At 45.3% G+C, this 17,501-nt stretch overlaps 1 protein-coding gene across 2 annotated transcripts in view; it reads right to left on the reverse strand.

Annotated features, from left to right (window-relative positions):
- The window catches only part of COG7 (component of oligomeric golgi complex 7), an 83,680-nt gene that overhangs the window by 21,095 nt on the left and 45,084 nt on the right, over positions 1–17,501 (reverse strand). For both annotated transcript variants that reach the window (XM_046666399.1, XM_046666398.1), the window contains 6 exons: positions 16,335–16,462; positions 15,270–15,424; positions 10,663–10,779; positions 8,348–8,413; positions 2,762–2,948; positions 499–639 (listed from right to left, as the gene is read on the reverse strand). In XM_046666399.1, the coding sequence (XP_046522355.1) occupies positions 499–639; positions 2,762–2,948; positions 8,348–8,413; positions 10,663–10,779; positions 15,270–15,424; positions 16,335–16,462 (794 nt within the window). The remainder of the gene's footprint in view (positions 1–498; positions 640–2,761; positions 2,949–8,347; positions 8,414–10,662; positions 10,780–15,269; positions 15,425–16,334; positions 16,463–17,501) is intronic.

Below are 17,501 nucleotides of genomic sequence, written 5' to 3' on the forward strand. Positions count from 1 at the left end.
ACAGAAAACGCATCAGGGACAGAAAAGAGCGGAACCCTTCAAACCTCCTCAAAAACACCAGAGCAAACCTAGTAAGGCACTCCCTGAGGAAAGTGCCAGAACCACCACTCCAGAAATGCTTGTGGCACAACCACAATTCAACTTCCCGAGACAGTTAGCTCCTCTGCCCTGCCCCAACATATCCATTGGCCCATCAGCTCCCTTACTTCTCCCTGAGAGGGCTATGCTGCTCCAAATGGCGAAAGTTAACTGAGTGACAGTACTAACCCCAAGAAACGGTCAGAAAATAAAATCTCAGTACCTACAATTAAGATAAGAAATTCTTGCTCAGCAATAAGTTGCAAGGGAACAGTGACTCTGAATGGTGGGAATTCTAGCCTAAGAAACTCAAAGTGGGCTCTTCCTAAAGCTCTTGGGGGGGGGTGGTTAAGCCCATACTCAATATGCTTGAGAAGGAGGCAGGGCCCAGGGGCATCTCTGTGTCAGTGGAAAACTCACGTCCATCTTGGAAATGAGAAGGAGCTGCTGTTTGATGCGCAGGAAAACCGAATCAAAAGCCAGCTGGTGGGCCTGCTGGTTAAGACGAGTCAGGGCCGCCCGAGATGCAGACAGCAGGTTGTGGTTACTTGATCCTTTTTCCTAAGACAAGAAAATGCAAAAGACAGGTTGTTAGGCCCTGAATCCAATCACGGTATTAGCAAGTTAAACATTTTGAAAAGCCACTGAGAGAAAAATAGTGAGAGAGGTTTCCAAACCTGGCTGTGCCCCAGAACCCCCTGGGGAACATGCTGAATTATCTAGATACACAGGCTTTACTCCAGAACTACTGAATCAGAATCCAGCAGGGGGGCTGGCCCCGTGGCTGAGTGGTTAAGTTCACGTGCTCTGCTGCAGGCGGCCCAGTGTTTCATTGGTTCGAATCCTGGGCGCGGACATGGCACTGCTCATCAAACCACGCCGAGGCAGCGTCCTACATGCCACAACTAGAAGGACCCACAATGAAGAATATACAACTATGTACTGGGGGGCTTTGGGGAGAAAAAGGAAAAAAATAAAATCTTTAAAAAAAAAGAATCCAGCAGGGTTCTGGAACCTGGGAACCTATATTTTTAATTCACTTTCCCAGGTGATTCGGGTGCATTCTGAGCTAACATAAGCTCATGGATTCGCAGTTTAGGAAAAATTAACCTGTGACTGTCCCTCAGGGATAGAGGAGGAAGGAGAAAATGATCAGAAGTATCATGGATAAAGAAGAGTGATGGATAGAGCCCCGACTCCCAGTGAGGTCAGGTCATTTACACTCGGCTGCACTCCAGAGTATGTACAACCTGTGTGAGTCCCAAGGAATTCCAAACAGCCTGAGAAAACACAGAGATGGAAAATGTAACCTTAGTTTTGCTATGAACCGATAACAACAAACAGACATAAATCAGATTAGCAATAAAGATAAACAGAGTTGCTGTAACCTAGTCACAGAAGCATGGATGAATGAACTTGCAGAATTGCTTTAAGAAGTGTTTGTCAAGCTCAAAAGCAGCCAGCTGGTGGGCCAAGGTGCAGAGGGATGGGGGAGACCCTGCAAGGGCAATGCTGAGGCCTCAGACATGTGCAGAGGCACACTGTGCAGTCACCCCCATAGCTCAAGGCCTGTCAGGATCATTTTAGATTGTATTTAGTGCTATGGGAACAGTAATGTCTCCTCTGCCTATCACCAAGAGAGTAAGCTTCAAACTGGACCAGGGGGATGAGGGGATGATTCTGTAAAGGATGCTATTGCTCTCTTAGAACCCTGGGGCCATTCCCAGGGACATATGTGACTTATTCCATGTGTTGGGAGGTTCACCTGTCCCTGGACCCCAAGGGGCCCAAAGTTCAAAGTCAAGGGCAGCTTTTTTCTTTTCTTTTTTTTTTAGGAAGATTAGCCCTGAGCTAACACATCTGCTGCCAATCCTCCTCTTTTTGCTGAGGAAGACTGGCCCCGAGTTAACATCTGTGCCCATCTTCCTATACTTTATATGTGGGATGCCTGCCACAGCATGGCTTGCCAAGTGGTGCCATGTCCCCACCCGGGATCTGAACTGGCGAACCCTGGGCTGCCGAAGCAGAAAGTGCACACTTAACCGCTGCGCCTCGGGGCCGGCCCCAAGCGCAGCTTTACGGTAGACAAACTGAGAGTTTAAACTAAAGGAACACCCAGGAGGGAACACTTCTCCCCCGCGCTCGTGTTGCTATGTGGAGGCACTTGCAGTAGAGGGCTGCTCCTGGTTTCTCTCCACCCCGTCCCCCGCTGGGGAAGAGAAGCAACTTATCTGACTGCTGGGCTGGTGTCCTCCTCACAGCTTCTGGCCACCTGTAGGCACTACACGTTCTGGTCCCCTCTCTGCCACTCAGTAAAAGGGGACTGACCGTGCATACGAGCCAGGGGCTGTCCAGCTTTGCCCATCCCGTTGACAAGTTTAAGTCTGGAGTAAAATACAGTGAGCCCATTTGGCAGCAGACGGAAAGCCACACTCTCCAACCTACCTTTCATCAGTAATAAAGCTCTATTTGTCCAACTCCTACATCTATATTTCGATTGGTTCCAACCCAGTGTAGTTTATTAGCACCTTAAATCCCCAACATAAATGAGACAGAGATGTGGCAGCAGCGCATGCCACCGCCCAGGGCCCACACACATGGCCAGAAAGCTTGGCTCAGGGAAAGGGTGAGTGAGAAGGGAAAAGCTTTCATTTGCAAGAATGCCATCAGTCTGGTCCCATACCTTGAGGGTGTAAAGTATTTCCATTAAACTGGCATATTCAGCAGGGTTATCTTTCTGGAGGTAATTATATTCTTGCCACGGGTTCTTGGCAGAGCTCTTCTTGTCTATCAAGATGCTATCCTGAAAACCGGTCAGGTTCCGAGGGCTGTAGGAGTCAGACAGATACTTCCCAGCTGTGGACAAAATCCTGTAATGAAAGTGATGACCATTATGCCCAGAGCTATTTGTATGGAACTTTCTTCTTGGAGCATTCAGATTGCTCCTTACTAAATCTCAGGAAATCCTTATGAGGCAGATTGATTTAAGGTCCGTTTTATAAGGAAATGAAGACGTCCTTCATCATTTAGGTGTGAGCTGGACCTCAGATGCACAATAAACACTAGGCGTTTTTATGTCCTATTTAACACTCAAGCCACCAGAAGTCACCATCTTCCTGATATGACGTACAGCCTACCCAGGGCAGCTGTCAGTTGACCACAGCTGGAATACTGCACACTCTCTACTTAGACCTTTTTGCTATAGGAGCATCACTGTTCAGAAGAGTCAAAGCCATGCGGAGCCACCAGCACCTCTACTTGCAGAGGCGCTAGACTCAGCAGTGAGACAGCTGGTCCCTGGAGAACAGTGACAGCGGCTCACTGCATGCCCCCACCCACAGGGCTCACACTGGCAGGCACACCGGGTGTTTGTATTCATCGGCACTGTCAAGTTTACTTTCGTGGTTTACGTGCTACACAGAGATCTACTGAGACAAGTTGGCAATTTCCAATTGCTCTGAGAGAGAAGTGCCTCGATGAGGTTCTACGTGATGATCAACCTCTAGTGCTGCTGGGGAAGCTGAGTCTCTCCTTCAAGTAGGAGGACCTCCCCCTGATGGATGGTGAAAATCTCCACTTATTCCTCAGCCCAACTCTACCTTCAGCCTACACATTTAAACGTGTACAGAATGATATGCACACACGTAACCAGGAGAATAGACATTAGGCTAACTCCCTGACCCCTCCTTCACTGTAATCTCTTACGAAAGAAACTGCTTTGGAAACGGCAGTTTTCAGGCTGCACTCACTTTTGCAAAAACAAATCCCATGAGTTTGTCAAGGAATGTCTGTATTTGCAAACAAATCCTGCGGACAGGGCCTTCCTCAGGAAGCCTGGATGACACAAGCAGCCACCTGCCTCTGCCATTAAGATCAAGTTACACTTTTCCTTGTTGCTTCAGCCTATGGCTTAATCTTTTATCTTTTTAGTCTTTTGGGGCTTTTATCTGTCAAACTGTGGTCCGTCACTGCCACCATCTTACTTCCAAATCTTGGCCATTCCTTGTCTGGATCTCAGTAGCCTTCCCTTCCTCTAGTCCTTCCATGCTCCACTTAATCTGTCCTCCTAAGGGTTAACAGAATGATCTTTCCAAAATGCAAATCTGATTTTGTCTTTTTCTCAAAGATCCCTCAGTGCCCCCCAGATAGAACTAAAAATGTCTAGGCATGGCACCCTGGGCCCTCCATTGCTGGAGCCCTCCATATCCTTAAAAATATTCCCTCTGCTCATGCCAAATGCTCCCCATCCCACACACCGTGGTTTCCACACTGGCATGCCTTGCTCACATTCTCCCTCGATTGAAATGCGCTCCCCTCATCTGTGCACCTGGGAGAATCCTACTTCTTCAAGGACTGGCCCCAGGGACTTCTCCCCTGCCACATCTTTCCTAACACGCCCCCCAGGCACTCAGTCTTCTGCTCCCATCAGCCTCTAACCTCTCTTATGGCCTCTATCACATGTTGTCTCATCTCTCTCCCACCAGATGGTGAGGATGAAACACAGAGTGGTCTTCATTTTTGAATTCCTGGCGCCTAGCACAGTGCCTGGCACCTGGCAGGTGCTCACTAATTATTTTTTGAATGATAGGTAACCCCGGCTCTTTGCCCTCTGGGAAGTCAGCTCTCCTTCACAGGATTACTGCAATATGTGTCTCAGTCTCAGTCAGCTGGGGGAAAGTGGCATCAGTCTGCCAACCAAGCTGAAGAAAAATATTAAAGATTATAATTTAAATGTCAGAACAGTGTGCTGTACAATAAAAACCCAATCTAATATTTAAAAAATGTCAGAATAAATATAACTCCAACTCCAAGGATCTAATGGCATCTCTCCCCTAGCCTCGTCTTCACCCAGACAGACACCATTTGACGATCTAATCATTAGAAGCTAACTTCCTACTATATTTACTAGTACTGTGAAGTAAACGATACTGAAATAAACACTTGATTCTTCATTCATCAAAGAAACATCTTCTCATCATTATAATGAGCTCTGAGCTAGGTCCTGGGGATATCAGTCTATGACCTCAAGAAGCTCAGAGATGAACGGGGGAATCCAACATGTGCCCATGTGCCAACTGCTGTGCCAGGAGAATACAGTAAGGATGCGCAGGGGAGGACAAACATTACAATTCCATCTATTTCCTCAACTCATTTCCTTTCCACGAAAAGGTGTTAACCACTCCTCAGCCATGGAAACTTGTAAATGTATATTGGATTGCCCAAACCTGATTGTCCCATTGAACTGGCCCACTAAGACCTTATCCTGCTAAAAATAGCACTATTCTGAAAGTAAGTGGTGGCCACCATGAAGGTACAGAGGAGCCAGGGCAATCTGCATGTATCTCACCCAGCTCGCCCAGTAAAAAGAAATCCCTCAGGTGACACCCAACTCGGCCCTGCTTTACTCATCCCATAAAACACAAAATGATCCCCTTCTGTGAGGAGCTGATCTTAAGAGCCTGACAGCCAATGTCATTCTTGGTGCTGAAGTAACCTGGAGCGTTTCGAGCTATTGCCTCTGCCACCCAGGGGGAGTGGTCCTTGGTAGAAGTCTGGGTTCTGCGGGTGAAGTTTATGGGGAGATAAGATAAGCTTTATAGGCAGTTGCCACACGAGTGGCCTCCCTGATGGGAACACAGATGGTGACTGCCACTCTTTTCCCTTGCCAGGCTCAGTGCTTCCAGAATGACATCACCTCTTAAAGAGGCTCCTCTAGATACACCCAGTCTGTTCTCATCTGATGCCAAAGTCTGGGCCAGGCCTTTAGCCTCTCTGGGCTGAAAAATGCACTTAGAGGGGCTCGTCCTTTATCTGTCAGGTCCCTGTTCATCTTCCTAACCAGATCCTTCTTCACTCTTTAAAATGTACTATTTGTCTTCATTAAAAGATTAAGGAAAGTCTGTATGCTCTGATATGAAAAGATCTCTGACATATATATATAGGCAGAGAAACCCAAGTCTAAGGACAGATGCTAATCTGTGAGAAAGGACAGTGTGGTGGGTGACACTCACACACTCTGGATAACTCAGCTGATGTTCAGGTTCAAATCACTGCCTCATAGCTGTATCACCTCAGACACAGCTATTTCTGCAAATAATTTCTTTTACTTAAAAAGTTATTACCTGTGCCAAATTCTATGCCTCAATGTCCCTTCATCGGTAAATGGGGGTAAGAACAGTACCTACTTCTCTGGCCACTGGGAGGATTAATAGCCAATTCATGCAAAGTCCTTAATGCAGGGCTCAATGAACGTCACAAAGTAGGGGGTGGGGGAGCCGTTAACAATGTTTCTCCTGGAGAGAAGAATTTTTGGGGTGAGTAGATCTTCAGTTTTCATTTTGTATACTCGTGAACTGTTTTAATTTTTGCAAGGTGCTAGGGCCAGGCAGTAATTACTACTATAATTAAGAAGGGGAAAATAAAATCTTAAAAAAAAAAAAAATTGAGCTGGCCCCGTAGCCGAGTGGTTAAGTTCACGCGCTCCGCTTCAGTGGCCCAGGGGTTTGGATCCTGGGCACGGTCATGGCACCACTCATCAAGCCATGCTGAGGGGGCATCCCACATGCCACAACTAGAAGGACCCACATCTAAAAATAGACAACTATGTACTGGGGGCTTTGGGAAGAAAAAGTAAAAATAAAAGCTTTAAGAAAAGAAGGGGCCGGCCTGGTGGTGTAGTGGTTAAGTTTGCGCACTCTGCTTTGGTGACCTGGGGTTTGTGGGTTCAGATCCTGGGTGTGGACATGGCACCGCTCATCAAGCCATGCTGTGGCAGCATCCCACATACAAAATGGAGGAAGACTGCCACAGATGTTAGCTTAGCAACAATCTTCCTCAAGCAAAAAGAGGAGGATTGGCAACAGATGTTAGCTCAGGGCCAATCTTCTTCACCAAAAAAAAAAGAAAGAAACAAACAAAGAAAAGAATAATCTACATGCCTTTCTTTTACATATATAAATGTTAAATTTTCACCTCTTTCTAGAAGTCCTCCATGAACCCAGACCTACTCACCCCTCTATCACAGGCTCCCTTCACCATGGGTGCAAGTGTACAGGGGAGCACAGGTGTGGGTCAGGGGAACAGGTGGGAGGGGGCGTTTACTTCATCATTTATACTATTTACACACATTCCATTGTATGCCTGTGGTGCTTCAGTTTTATTCATTCCAGGAAGTCACACAATTTCTGTGCTAGGCCATTCGGGAGTTATGAACAGCAATAGCCGCCCATTCTATCCCACTGCAAGCCTTTCCCCATAACAAGAACCATGGTGAAAAATCTTGGGACTTGAAGACAATCCGTGGGTTCAGAAATGAAAGAAGACAAAGAGTGGTGAGAAGAAGAAATGGCCAACTCAGAGCACTGACTCCATGGCCCGGTCTGACCTCTGACCTCTGACCTCCTTCCTTGGCAACTCATCCCTCTCTCCCATCTGGTCCCCTAAAGCCTCAATTTTCATTTCACTTTGTGCCACTGCCAGAAATTCCCTCCTGCAGAGAGTACTGGAGGACAATCAAGAATCATCCCAGAGAAGGGTGAAGGGACTGCTGCCAGCCCCTCACACCACCCTGTGAGACACACGTCTCCAGCAGCTCCTGGAGAAGAGGGAGCTCAGCTGGACCAAGGGAACGAGAGATTTAGCTGAAAGGAAGAAAGGAGGAAATGCGGGAGACTAGAGTGCTTTGAGGGGCAAACTGTTCTGAAAGGGGCCCCTTCAGAGCAATGGAAAGCCCCGGCAGCCATCAGAATAGAGAAAGGGGGCAGAAAGGACTTTTCCCAGGGCCAACCCCAGAAACCCTCCTTTGACACACGCTCCCTTGGACAACAGAGAATTCTGCCGCAGGACCCAGGGGGCAGGCTGGCTGGGTTCATCCCGACTCTGTGGGCTGGCCCAGGAGACTTCACCACCACGTATAATGCCGTTTCTATGGGGAAATTTATTTCGGTCCCAGTAACTGACTTGCAAACAAGCAGTGGGAACCCAACCCATTCATAATTTGGAGACAAGATGTATTATTTCCTCCTTTAGGCTGAAACTTCCATCTCTAACCAAAATTATATGACCATTGCCAAGTAGGTCAGAGCCTTGCCCTTTTTAGGTGCTCAATAAATGTTTAATGATGACAATAATGACACCTCCTATCTAGGTACAGACAGCCTCGAGCTCTGTGGCTTTCAGATTTGACCATACGCTGTCACTGCTGTGCCGGGTACTGTAACGTGGTCTTCCCGATGGAGAACCCAGCGACTCGCCCACAGCTGCCTCCTACCTGTTTGCTAGCTGCTGCTCGAAGTCCCCGCATTGCCTCAAGAGCTCTCCACAGGTGGCTATTATCCTAAACAAAACAGAAAGCACTTCAGGCTCAAGCATCTGGAATGCCTACGTTTACAGGATAAACATTGTCTCATTCATAAAAATTCTAACTATTCACTCCTTTTGGTGGTGTGCTGGGTTCTGGGAGAGCAGTTAACCACTTGATGGCCTGCCTGAAATGTTTCATTAATCAGTAATTAATGTAAAAAGTAAACGCTAGTCCCTTCATGTCACAGGCCTCTCTGCTGTGAATCACAGTTCTATCCAACACGATCTCAAATAATTTTACACTTCCAAAATACAGAGGTGCTTTTGGGCTTTGTCCTTGGGAAAAGGGGTTGGAAATACCATGTATCTAAAATTTAAAAACCAAAATTCATTACTTAATATTTGTTAGATGTCTGCTATTTGCTAGGCATAGAAGAGAAAACTGTTTTGATATTAGAATTCTTTCTTTCTCTGATCACATGAAAGGCGGACGAGGATTAATCCATTTGTTTCTCAGAGATAAGCCTGAATGGTCATCATATCTGTATTTAATAATCCTTTAATTTTCAAGTAATTTTATGCTAGGCCTCAAATTCCAGCTACTGCGTCCTTCACCACCAAACTATAATGTCAGGACAAATCCAAGGATTAAAAACATCTTAAGTCTAGTTAACTTTTAACTTTCTCTAAAAGTGCCAATCATCACTAGGGTATCTAGGCATTCCATCATAAGAAAGGTTTATGAGAAAGTGAAATATTTCACTCACCTCCGGTACAACAGAGCAAGCTTGTGCATAGCATTTTCTAGTATACAACGTCAGCACAGATGATAGGGGATATAGTTAGCATCTAGAACATTAAATTTCATCAAAAAAATAAAATTCCAGGGGCCGGCCCCGTGGCCGAGTGGTTAAGTTCATGCACTCTGCTTCAGCAGCCCAGGGTTTTGCTGGTTCGAATCCTGGGCATGGACATGGCACCGCTCGTCAAGCCATGCTGAGGCGGCATCCCACATGCCACAACTAGAAGGACCCACAACTAAAAAAATACACAACTATGTACCGGGGGGCTTTGGGAGAAAAAGGAAAAATAAAATCTTTAAAATAAATAAATAGTAAAAGTCCAGATCAGATCCCATAAGGATACTCCAAATGGTCCTGGGAGGTCCTGGATTTACCCTAATTAAAGACAGCCTTCAGAGGGTCTGATCTGCCCTGGCATGGGCCACTGCATTGAGACCTGCATGCGTCATGGGTACCCTGCACACACCACCTAAGCCAGGAGTCAGGCAAGAGATGTAAGTGGGTGAGGAACAGCTTCTCTTTTCAGAATGTATATCCATGAAGAATCGTTTTAAGGAAAAGAAATTTCTAGACTGCTTTTCATCTCAGCCTAATAGTATAGTTGTTAGACCACATGGGAGTAGGAGAGCCACAGCGCCCAGAGAACATATACCCACCCAGTCTACCGTGCACTTTGGCTACCAGCCCTAGTGGGTCATGGCCTGAGACAATGTGGGCCCAGAGCTTCCAATTTTTAAGTGATGTTAGAAATCTGGATTATGTTAAATCTGGTTTAAATGTTGGTAACTAAGCCAAAATTTTTTAAATGCTGTGATCAAATAAACATGTCCATAGGTCAGATCTGGCCACAGGCCAGGAGCCTGTGCTCTCTGACTACACATATCAAGAGGCAAACTTCTCAGGCCACTGCTTTTCACACTCCCACCAGACCTCAGGGCTTGGGGCAACAGGGTATCTACCTATTGGCCCACCAGTCACACAGGAGACCCCAGAATCTGGCTGTCAACAACCTCTTGGGAAGGTGACCTCAGTGCCTTTCTTGGAACTCGTACACGGCCCTTTCCAGGCCAACAGCACTGTCTCACTGCTTGGGACAATGTGTTCAGATCCAGACAGAGGACTGAATCAGCTGTGCAGCTTCTAAAATATAAGCTCTAAGTTACTTCAGGTCTGTAAAAACTACATGCCAAGGGGGGAAAAATAACCCAAATATGAAAAATTTAAGTCACCAAAAAAGATGAGGAGTTCATAAAGAACTTTTAAAAATATTTTAAGAGCCAGAAGGGTCTTTTTGGTGTCTGGTTTGGTTTTTTGTTTATTGGTTTGTTTTTAGATTCTAGAGTATTTGCTTTAAAAAAAAAAGGCAGTAAAAGGAAAAAAATGAACCCCTTACAAACACATTTATCATTTTTACGTACTCTGTTGTCCATGTTTACGCTTACTACATTAGGCACATGCTTCAGTTACAGCCCCGCTTTACCTAATGGAGTTCTGAAAAGCCGTCCAATCTTCTTGAAAGAGGGAGTTGGGCGGAATGTCATCCAGCTTGCACTTCTTTCGTATTGAGTGCAGAGTACTGGTGAAATCAGACACATACCTACGGGGAAAGACAAAAAATGACAGGCGTGCCGTCATAAACTCCTCAGACCTAAAGACACTTGGAAATACAGCTTTGGACAAATTGCTAATGACCTTGAGAGTGCCTTTAGCGGCTCCTACCGAGGGGTGAGACTACTTATAAAACCTCTAACCATAAAAAGGTCTTCTCTGTGTGGCAAGACCTCTTTTTTCACCTGGCAGAGCAGCTTTAAGAGAGATGCTCAAGATGAGGGGGAAGGGGGTGGCCACTAAGACTGAGACTCTGGTGACCAACCAGGTAGGAGATGACACTGGTAAATTACTCCCTCATCCTAACAGATGCATTTCTTTGGAAGCCGGTTCAAAGAACTGTTTGAAAACATCATGGTCCCACTATAATACCCAACTATCACCTGGGATACTATAAGGCAGTTCACTGATACCCAGGGTACTTCTGCAGCATCCTAATCCCCCAAATTTAGATTAAACAGCCAAGCTCCATGGCAGCCAAGAGCCCGACTTTAAGGGCACAGGAGCATGAAACTGGATTCAGCGCCCAAAACCCTCCCTCACAGACTGTGCTGCTTGCTCCAGCTGTACACCACACACCTTCCTTCACAGCACCCAACACGAGTGTAATTGAACAGCCTCTTTAATGTATGCCTTTCTTATTCCTTGCTGTCCCTAGAGCAGAAGCTCTGGGAGAACAGCTCCCAATCATCCCCAAGAATCAGAACAGGACTGAGCATGAAGGAGACAGCCAGAAATACTCCTGAATGAACGAAAGGCTTGCACTGCAGTCTTGGGTAAGTACCGAGGTGTTCTGGGGCCTCAGTTTCCTCAGCCTTAAAACAGACTTAATGATGTCTTTTACATTGCTTCACAGAGTTATCATGATGATAAAACGAAATAAATGAAATAATACACACAAAAGTTCTCTGAAAAGTACAAAACGAAAGCTGGCGTGGCAGGTATTGTTTTTAAGGATGTACAGTTCTTGGAACATGAACAAATAAGTGCATGTCCTTGGGAGGGTGTGGTAAGAAGGACAAAGGTGGAGGGTCATGTTCTCTGGAAGCCAAGAGCCTCCCTGAAAACCTATGACGTGTGTGTACATCACAAAGGCTTTCCCTCTCTCCCTTCGCAAACCATAAGCTCTAAGTGAGGCAAGTGGAATGTGATGAGCCATGACACCACCCTGAGGAATAAGTCTGTGTGGTGGAGAGAGAGGCCATTCAAAGAACCAAGTTGAAGAAACTGCTCCAGACCACTCCACTAACTACAAATGATACTGCTGCTCCCTTGACACAGGACTTAGGCTTTAAAGGGGAAAGCTACAAAACCAAAATTCCAATGACAGCACCTTTCCTATGTACCAAGAGAGGTGACAGCTTTCTAGGGGAATTAGTCCTTGGGGGAGGGCGAGGGGCCTCAAAGACAAATTGACCAGAAAACATTGGGGAACATAACAGTGCTTTAGCTGTAGGAAGTTAAACAACTGTGTCACCACCCTGCAAATACGACAAACGTATGAGAAGGATGGACCATCCAACAGCGCACGTGCTCTGCACAAGCTCACACGACAGAGCTCCCCGGGATGGCAAGCAGGACCCAAGCACTTGGCTGGGAGGGGAGGCTTGTTTGGCCACAGTGAGTATCACAGGTGATGTGCATGGCATCACATTTTATCACATTTGTCCCCAAACCTTCAATTCTCTCTCACAATAAATGTTTCCAAGTGTCTCTACCATGTGAGAACCTCTGTGTTAGGGGCTTTAATTACAGGTTTTCACTTAATATTCACAACCACCATGGAAAGAAGGTATTATCATCAGCAGTTTACTCAAAGCAAAGATCGCCAAGTCTCAGAGAGGAGCACCAACCCACCCAAGGTGCCAACTAGTAAGTGTCAGAGCCAGGATCTGAGCCCAGGGGGCTCTGACTCCAGAGCCCACACTCCCCTCACAGCTATAAAGCCCCCAACTGCATAACACCTTGTCAGCTGCTATCTTCTGCGGCTTCAGCCTAGTTCAAGCTAGGCACGTCTCCTCCTGCCCGCCCTGTGCGCCCCACCCGCCCTGCCCCTGCCTGCCTTAACGCCCTCCCCAACCCTTCCCCACTACTGAACAACGTCCCATTCGGACCCTGCTCGAGTTAGCTCCACACTACCGTCCCTGACTGATTTTATAAACATCAGCTGTTGTGGTAGCTTCAAAATCTTCCCTTCTAAAGCAGGGGACCTGGTTTCATCATATAGCCTTTCGTACAGTTTGGATTTTTAATATGGATTTGTATTATTGTTAAAAATGAAGTAATCAAAATAACCAAGAGAAGAAGTAAAAGTAAACATGTCACTAACAAGAGCTGGGAGAAGCAGGTGATAAGAGCACTAGCCTTAAGTAAGCTCAGTTCCTCACCTTTCAGAGCTGAAAGTCAAGATATAATAAAGTTGATAAATAAAAAATCTTTAAAGTATGGAGGGAAGATTAGAAGACTAAGAGCAAAATGTTAAAAACTGAGTATTTCTCAGGAGAAGGCATAAGGGTGGGTAGCAAGGGAGGCAGACTTCCCCTTTTTTACACCTTTCTGTATTTAAAAAAATTATTTCTGAAAGTATTATTTTTGTTATTTTATAATAAAATTTTTAGATCTCAAAAAATTTTTTTCCATCCAGAAATCCTGGTTGGTGGCAGAGAGAAACAGGTCATTTTTATTTGATTCAACTTGTTGCTGGAGTTTCTCTTTCTATGGGAACACATCTGGGCACATCCGATCACACCTCCATCTGTGAGCAGGGCAGCCCTTACCGCCCACACTGTGAGCAGCCCTCAGGAGGTGCTGACCGGACCTCAGCACCAAGGACCCCCAGAGCTTACAGGGGCATGCTCAGTATTTCTGGAATGACAAGAGCTCCCTAAACTTACTACAGCAAAATAGCATTCAGTTCAATCAAAGGAATTTCTTGAGACTCAAGGCAACTTCATTCTAGAACAAGCTACCAAGGGAAGGCCTCTTGGAGAGCCTAAGAATGTATGTGTCTACAAGCCAGAGACTGGAGCATCTAACCTCCTGAGGGCCCTCACACCTCAATCACACAGGTCAAAGAATCTAGCCTTATACTGCTTTCTCTCCTTTTTTCTAACTAAACTTAACTTTAGTTTCCCCTTCTTCTTTCTTTTGACAACCTTATTGTGATATAATTCACATACTACACAATTCACTCACGTAAAGAGACAATTCAGTGTTTTTTAGTGTAGCTATAGAGTTGTACAACCATCACCACAATCAACTTTAGAACATTTCGCCACCCCAAAAAAGAAACCCCATACCTTTTAGCAGCCATTCCCCATCTCCTCAAATGCTCCCCTCTCCCCAGACCTAAGCAAGCACTCACCTATTTTCTGTCTCTATAGGTTTGCCTGTTCTGGACATTTTGATAGATGAAATCATAATACCATGTGATCTTTCGTGTCGGGCTTCTTTAACTTAGCATGATATTCACAAGAAATATGTGAATTTATGTTCCTTTTTTAAAAAAATCAGACAACAACAAATAAAGCTAAATCCCCGATGATCACCACCTTAGCCTTTCCCCAACTCTCCACAGACAACCAGTGTCTGGAGTTTGTGGCCCAGCCTTCCACATCAGAGCTCAGCAAACTTCTTCCGTTAAGGTCCAGATATTTTGGGCTTTGAGAATCACAAAGTCCCTGTCCCAACTACTCAACTCTACCTTCACGGTGCGAAGGAGTCACTGGCCACAGGTACGTAGGGGCATGGCTGTGCTCCAAGAAAACTTTCCTTACAAAAATAGAAAGCAGGCCAGATTTGGCTCATGGGCTAGAGTTTGCTGACTCCTATTCTGTAGGAATATATAGTTCATTTTAAAGTCCTAGAAAAGATCTAGAACAAGGGTTGGCACTCTTGGCTTTGTGTAAATGAAGTTTTACTGGAACACAGCCACACCCATTCATTTACGTGTTGTCTACAGTTGCTTTTGTGCTGCTAAAGCAGACTGCTCCGAAAGTCTCCACTGGCCGTCAGGCCCACAAAGCCTAAAATACTTACCCTTCAGCCCTTTGCAGAAAAAGTTTACTGAATGCTGCTACAGAAAATATACTCTATTTTTTTGTATGCTTTTTTTACATACTGTATGAGACTCCATATATTATTCTGCAACTTGTTTTTATTCCCTCAACAATATCTTTTTGAGATCTATCCACGTTGATATGTGTGATCTAATTAACACCTTAACTGCCGCATAGAGTTCCCTTGTATGAATAGACCATATCTTAGTCAGCCATTTCCAAACTGACAGACATTCAGCTTGCTTTAGTGCTCCACCGTTAGAAACAGTGCTCCACGAACATCCGTCGGCACGCCCCCTTGGGCTCAGCTGCAAGTGCTTCCCCAGGGTTCACAGCAGGAATAGAAGACACGCTCATTTTTAATTGGGACAGATATCGCCCTCTGCTGTGGCCGGCCCTGTCCCCACTCCCCTAGCCTTACTTGGTAAAAAGGGATTTCAAGGCTGACAGCAGGCCGCAGGTCCCCAGGCCATTGGTGAATCTGATGCATCTGTCAACGGCTGCAGACGCCAAGCCAAAGAGCTTGTTCACGGAGTGGCTCAGCTCCTGCACACAGTCAATGACCTCTCCGTGCTCCTGGGCAGCAAATACGGACAAACAAAAGGCGCCTCAGACTCCAGAACAGGTGAATAGACAACACGAAGACGGGGGAGACCTCCAACCCTCCTCAGGAGAAAATCACCTAATAGGGACACCAGTGATGCAGTCCCAAACTGCGACAGCTCTTCAAGAGCCTGACCCAGGGAAGAACGGTCTCAGTGCCCAGTGAGATCAGAGAAATTAACTCCTAGCCCAAAGCATGATCAAATCTTGATATGCATCTTTATATTTTTCATTTCTTTCCTCTTTTTCTATGGCTAAGATAGCATCTCTCACTCTGGCACTCAAGCTAGGATTCAAATTCTTCATATCACACACTCCAAAAGAATGTAATAACAGGAAAATGTTTCGTTCAGGGGCAAGAATGTAACTGAAGTGGAACAACTTTCTAGGTATCTCCCTAGAAAATGGAAAAACGGCAGGAGGCAGATTTTAACTACTGTAAGATCAGTTCTTCAATGTTGACTCACCTCATGCTAGACAACCTTACTATCTGCCACGGAAATGACCTCTGTTCCCCCCGGGTGCCCACACAGTGAACCCGCCCCTACAGCACTGTCCATGAATGCTTGGCTCCTGTGCTCATTTGCATATCTGCCTAACAAAAGAATGCAGAAGCAAGAAATTACTAAATCAGGGAAATAATCAACTTATCCCTCTTGTTTTGCTAGACCTTCATTGGGGATTTTAAATGGAAAATTGTTAGCATATCTGTGCTCTCATTTTACATTTGGATTGCAAGAGCCCATGAGGCACTTAGAGCCCATGTTCCGCCTCTTTGCACGCCCGATGCCACCTCACACCTTCTCCAGTGCATCTCACCCTCAACCCTCTGCCTCGCAAACAGACTGATTCCTAATGGCCACTGGCAGGATGATGACATTACCAAAGGCACGGCGCTGATCTGGATGAGGAGGTTTTTTTCTTCCATGTCGCCATACTTCAGCTGGTAGGGTTTGTACGGACCATACACAGCATCCACCAGTTCCATGACTTTCACCAAGTTGTGGTCATCTTTAGGGAACCAGAAATTAAAAGCAGCAATGAACAAAGAATTGGAAATTAATTGTTGGAAAACAACAGGTGAAAGGCACTCTACTAGAACTTTTCCTGTTTCATCTTAGGGGTGACTACATTTTGTTAATTTGCTTTTATCATTCATGGAAACGTAAACAATCATGTCAGTAAATATTTCGATAAATTTGGGCTTTGTGTATTATTTGCCTAAAGCACTATCAAAGACACCAGCCCCCTACTGCTTGTTGAGTCATGCTGTGGTGGGCGTCCCACATAAAATAGAGGAAGATGGGCACGGATGTTAGCTCAGGGCCAGTCTTCCTCAGCAAAAAGAGGATTGGCAGCAGATGTTAGCTCAGGGCTAATCTTCCTCAAAAAAAAAAAAAAAAAGAGAGAATCCCTGGTGCCCAGATCTTGGTTTCTAAATACAATTTCCCTCTAGAAAAAATCAAGCTCCTTGGGAAAATGGCTGATTCCAGGTTTGAGGCAGGGAAAGTACAGGTTCCTGGAATAGTTTGTGCCAAAAAGCAAGAAAGCACTCAAAGATTGACAGGATATGTCAAAAAGATACAGCTGCAAGCTTGAAGGCACAACCACTAACCAAATTTGAAATAATTTGAGTCAAAATGAATAATAATAATGGATCATAATACAATGATCCAAAATAATCTATGAGTTCATAGTAATATTAAAGAGAAAGAAAGGAAAATCTCTTCTTTATAAGAAGAATGCCGGCAAATAGATGTAGAAGGAATAAGAGAATTAGGAAATCACTACTTTATAATCAGCAGTGTTAAAAGTTTATTCAGACAAGGATTATCAGTGGATGCTAAAGTCACTGGGCAAATGTTTCTTATTGCTATGGGCTCAAAGCATCACCCTACACATAAATTACTTATTGATTACAAAAAGGAACAGATAACTTTACAATAGAGAGATCTGGCAGATACATTTACCAAGTGATTGATCCAACTCATCACCAAGAATTGGATATGATGTGTCTCCTGATGTGATGCCATAGGAAGTACACATGCAG

Source organism: Equus quagga, chromosome 7 (genome assembly GCF_021613505.1).
Source record: "Equus quagga isolate Etosha38 chromosome 7, UCLA_HA_Equagga_1.0, whole genome shotgun sequence".
Taxonomy (NCBI): Eukaryota; Metazoa; Chordata; class Mammalia; order Perissodactyla; family Equidae; genus Equus; species Equus quagga.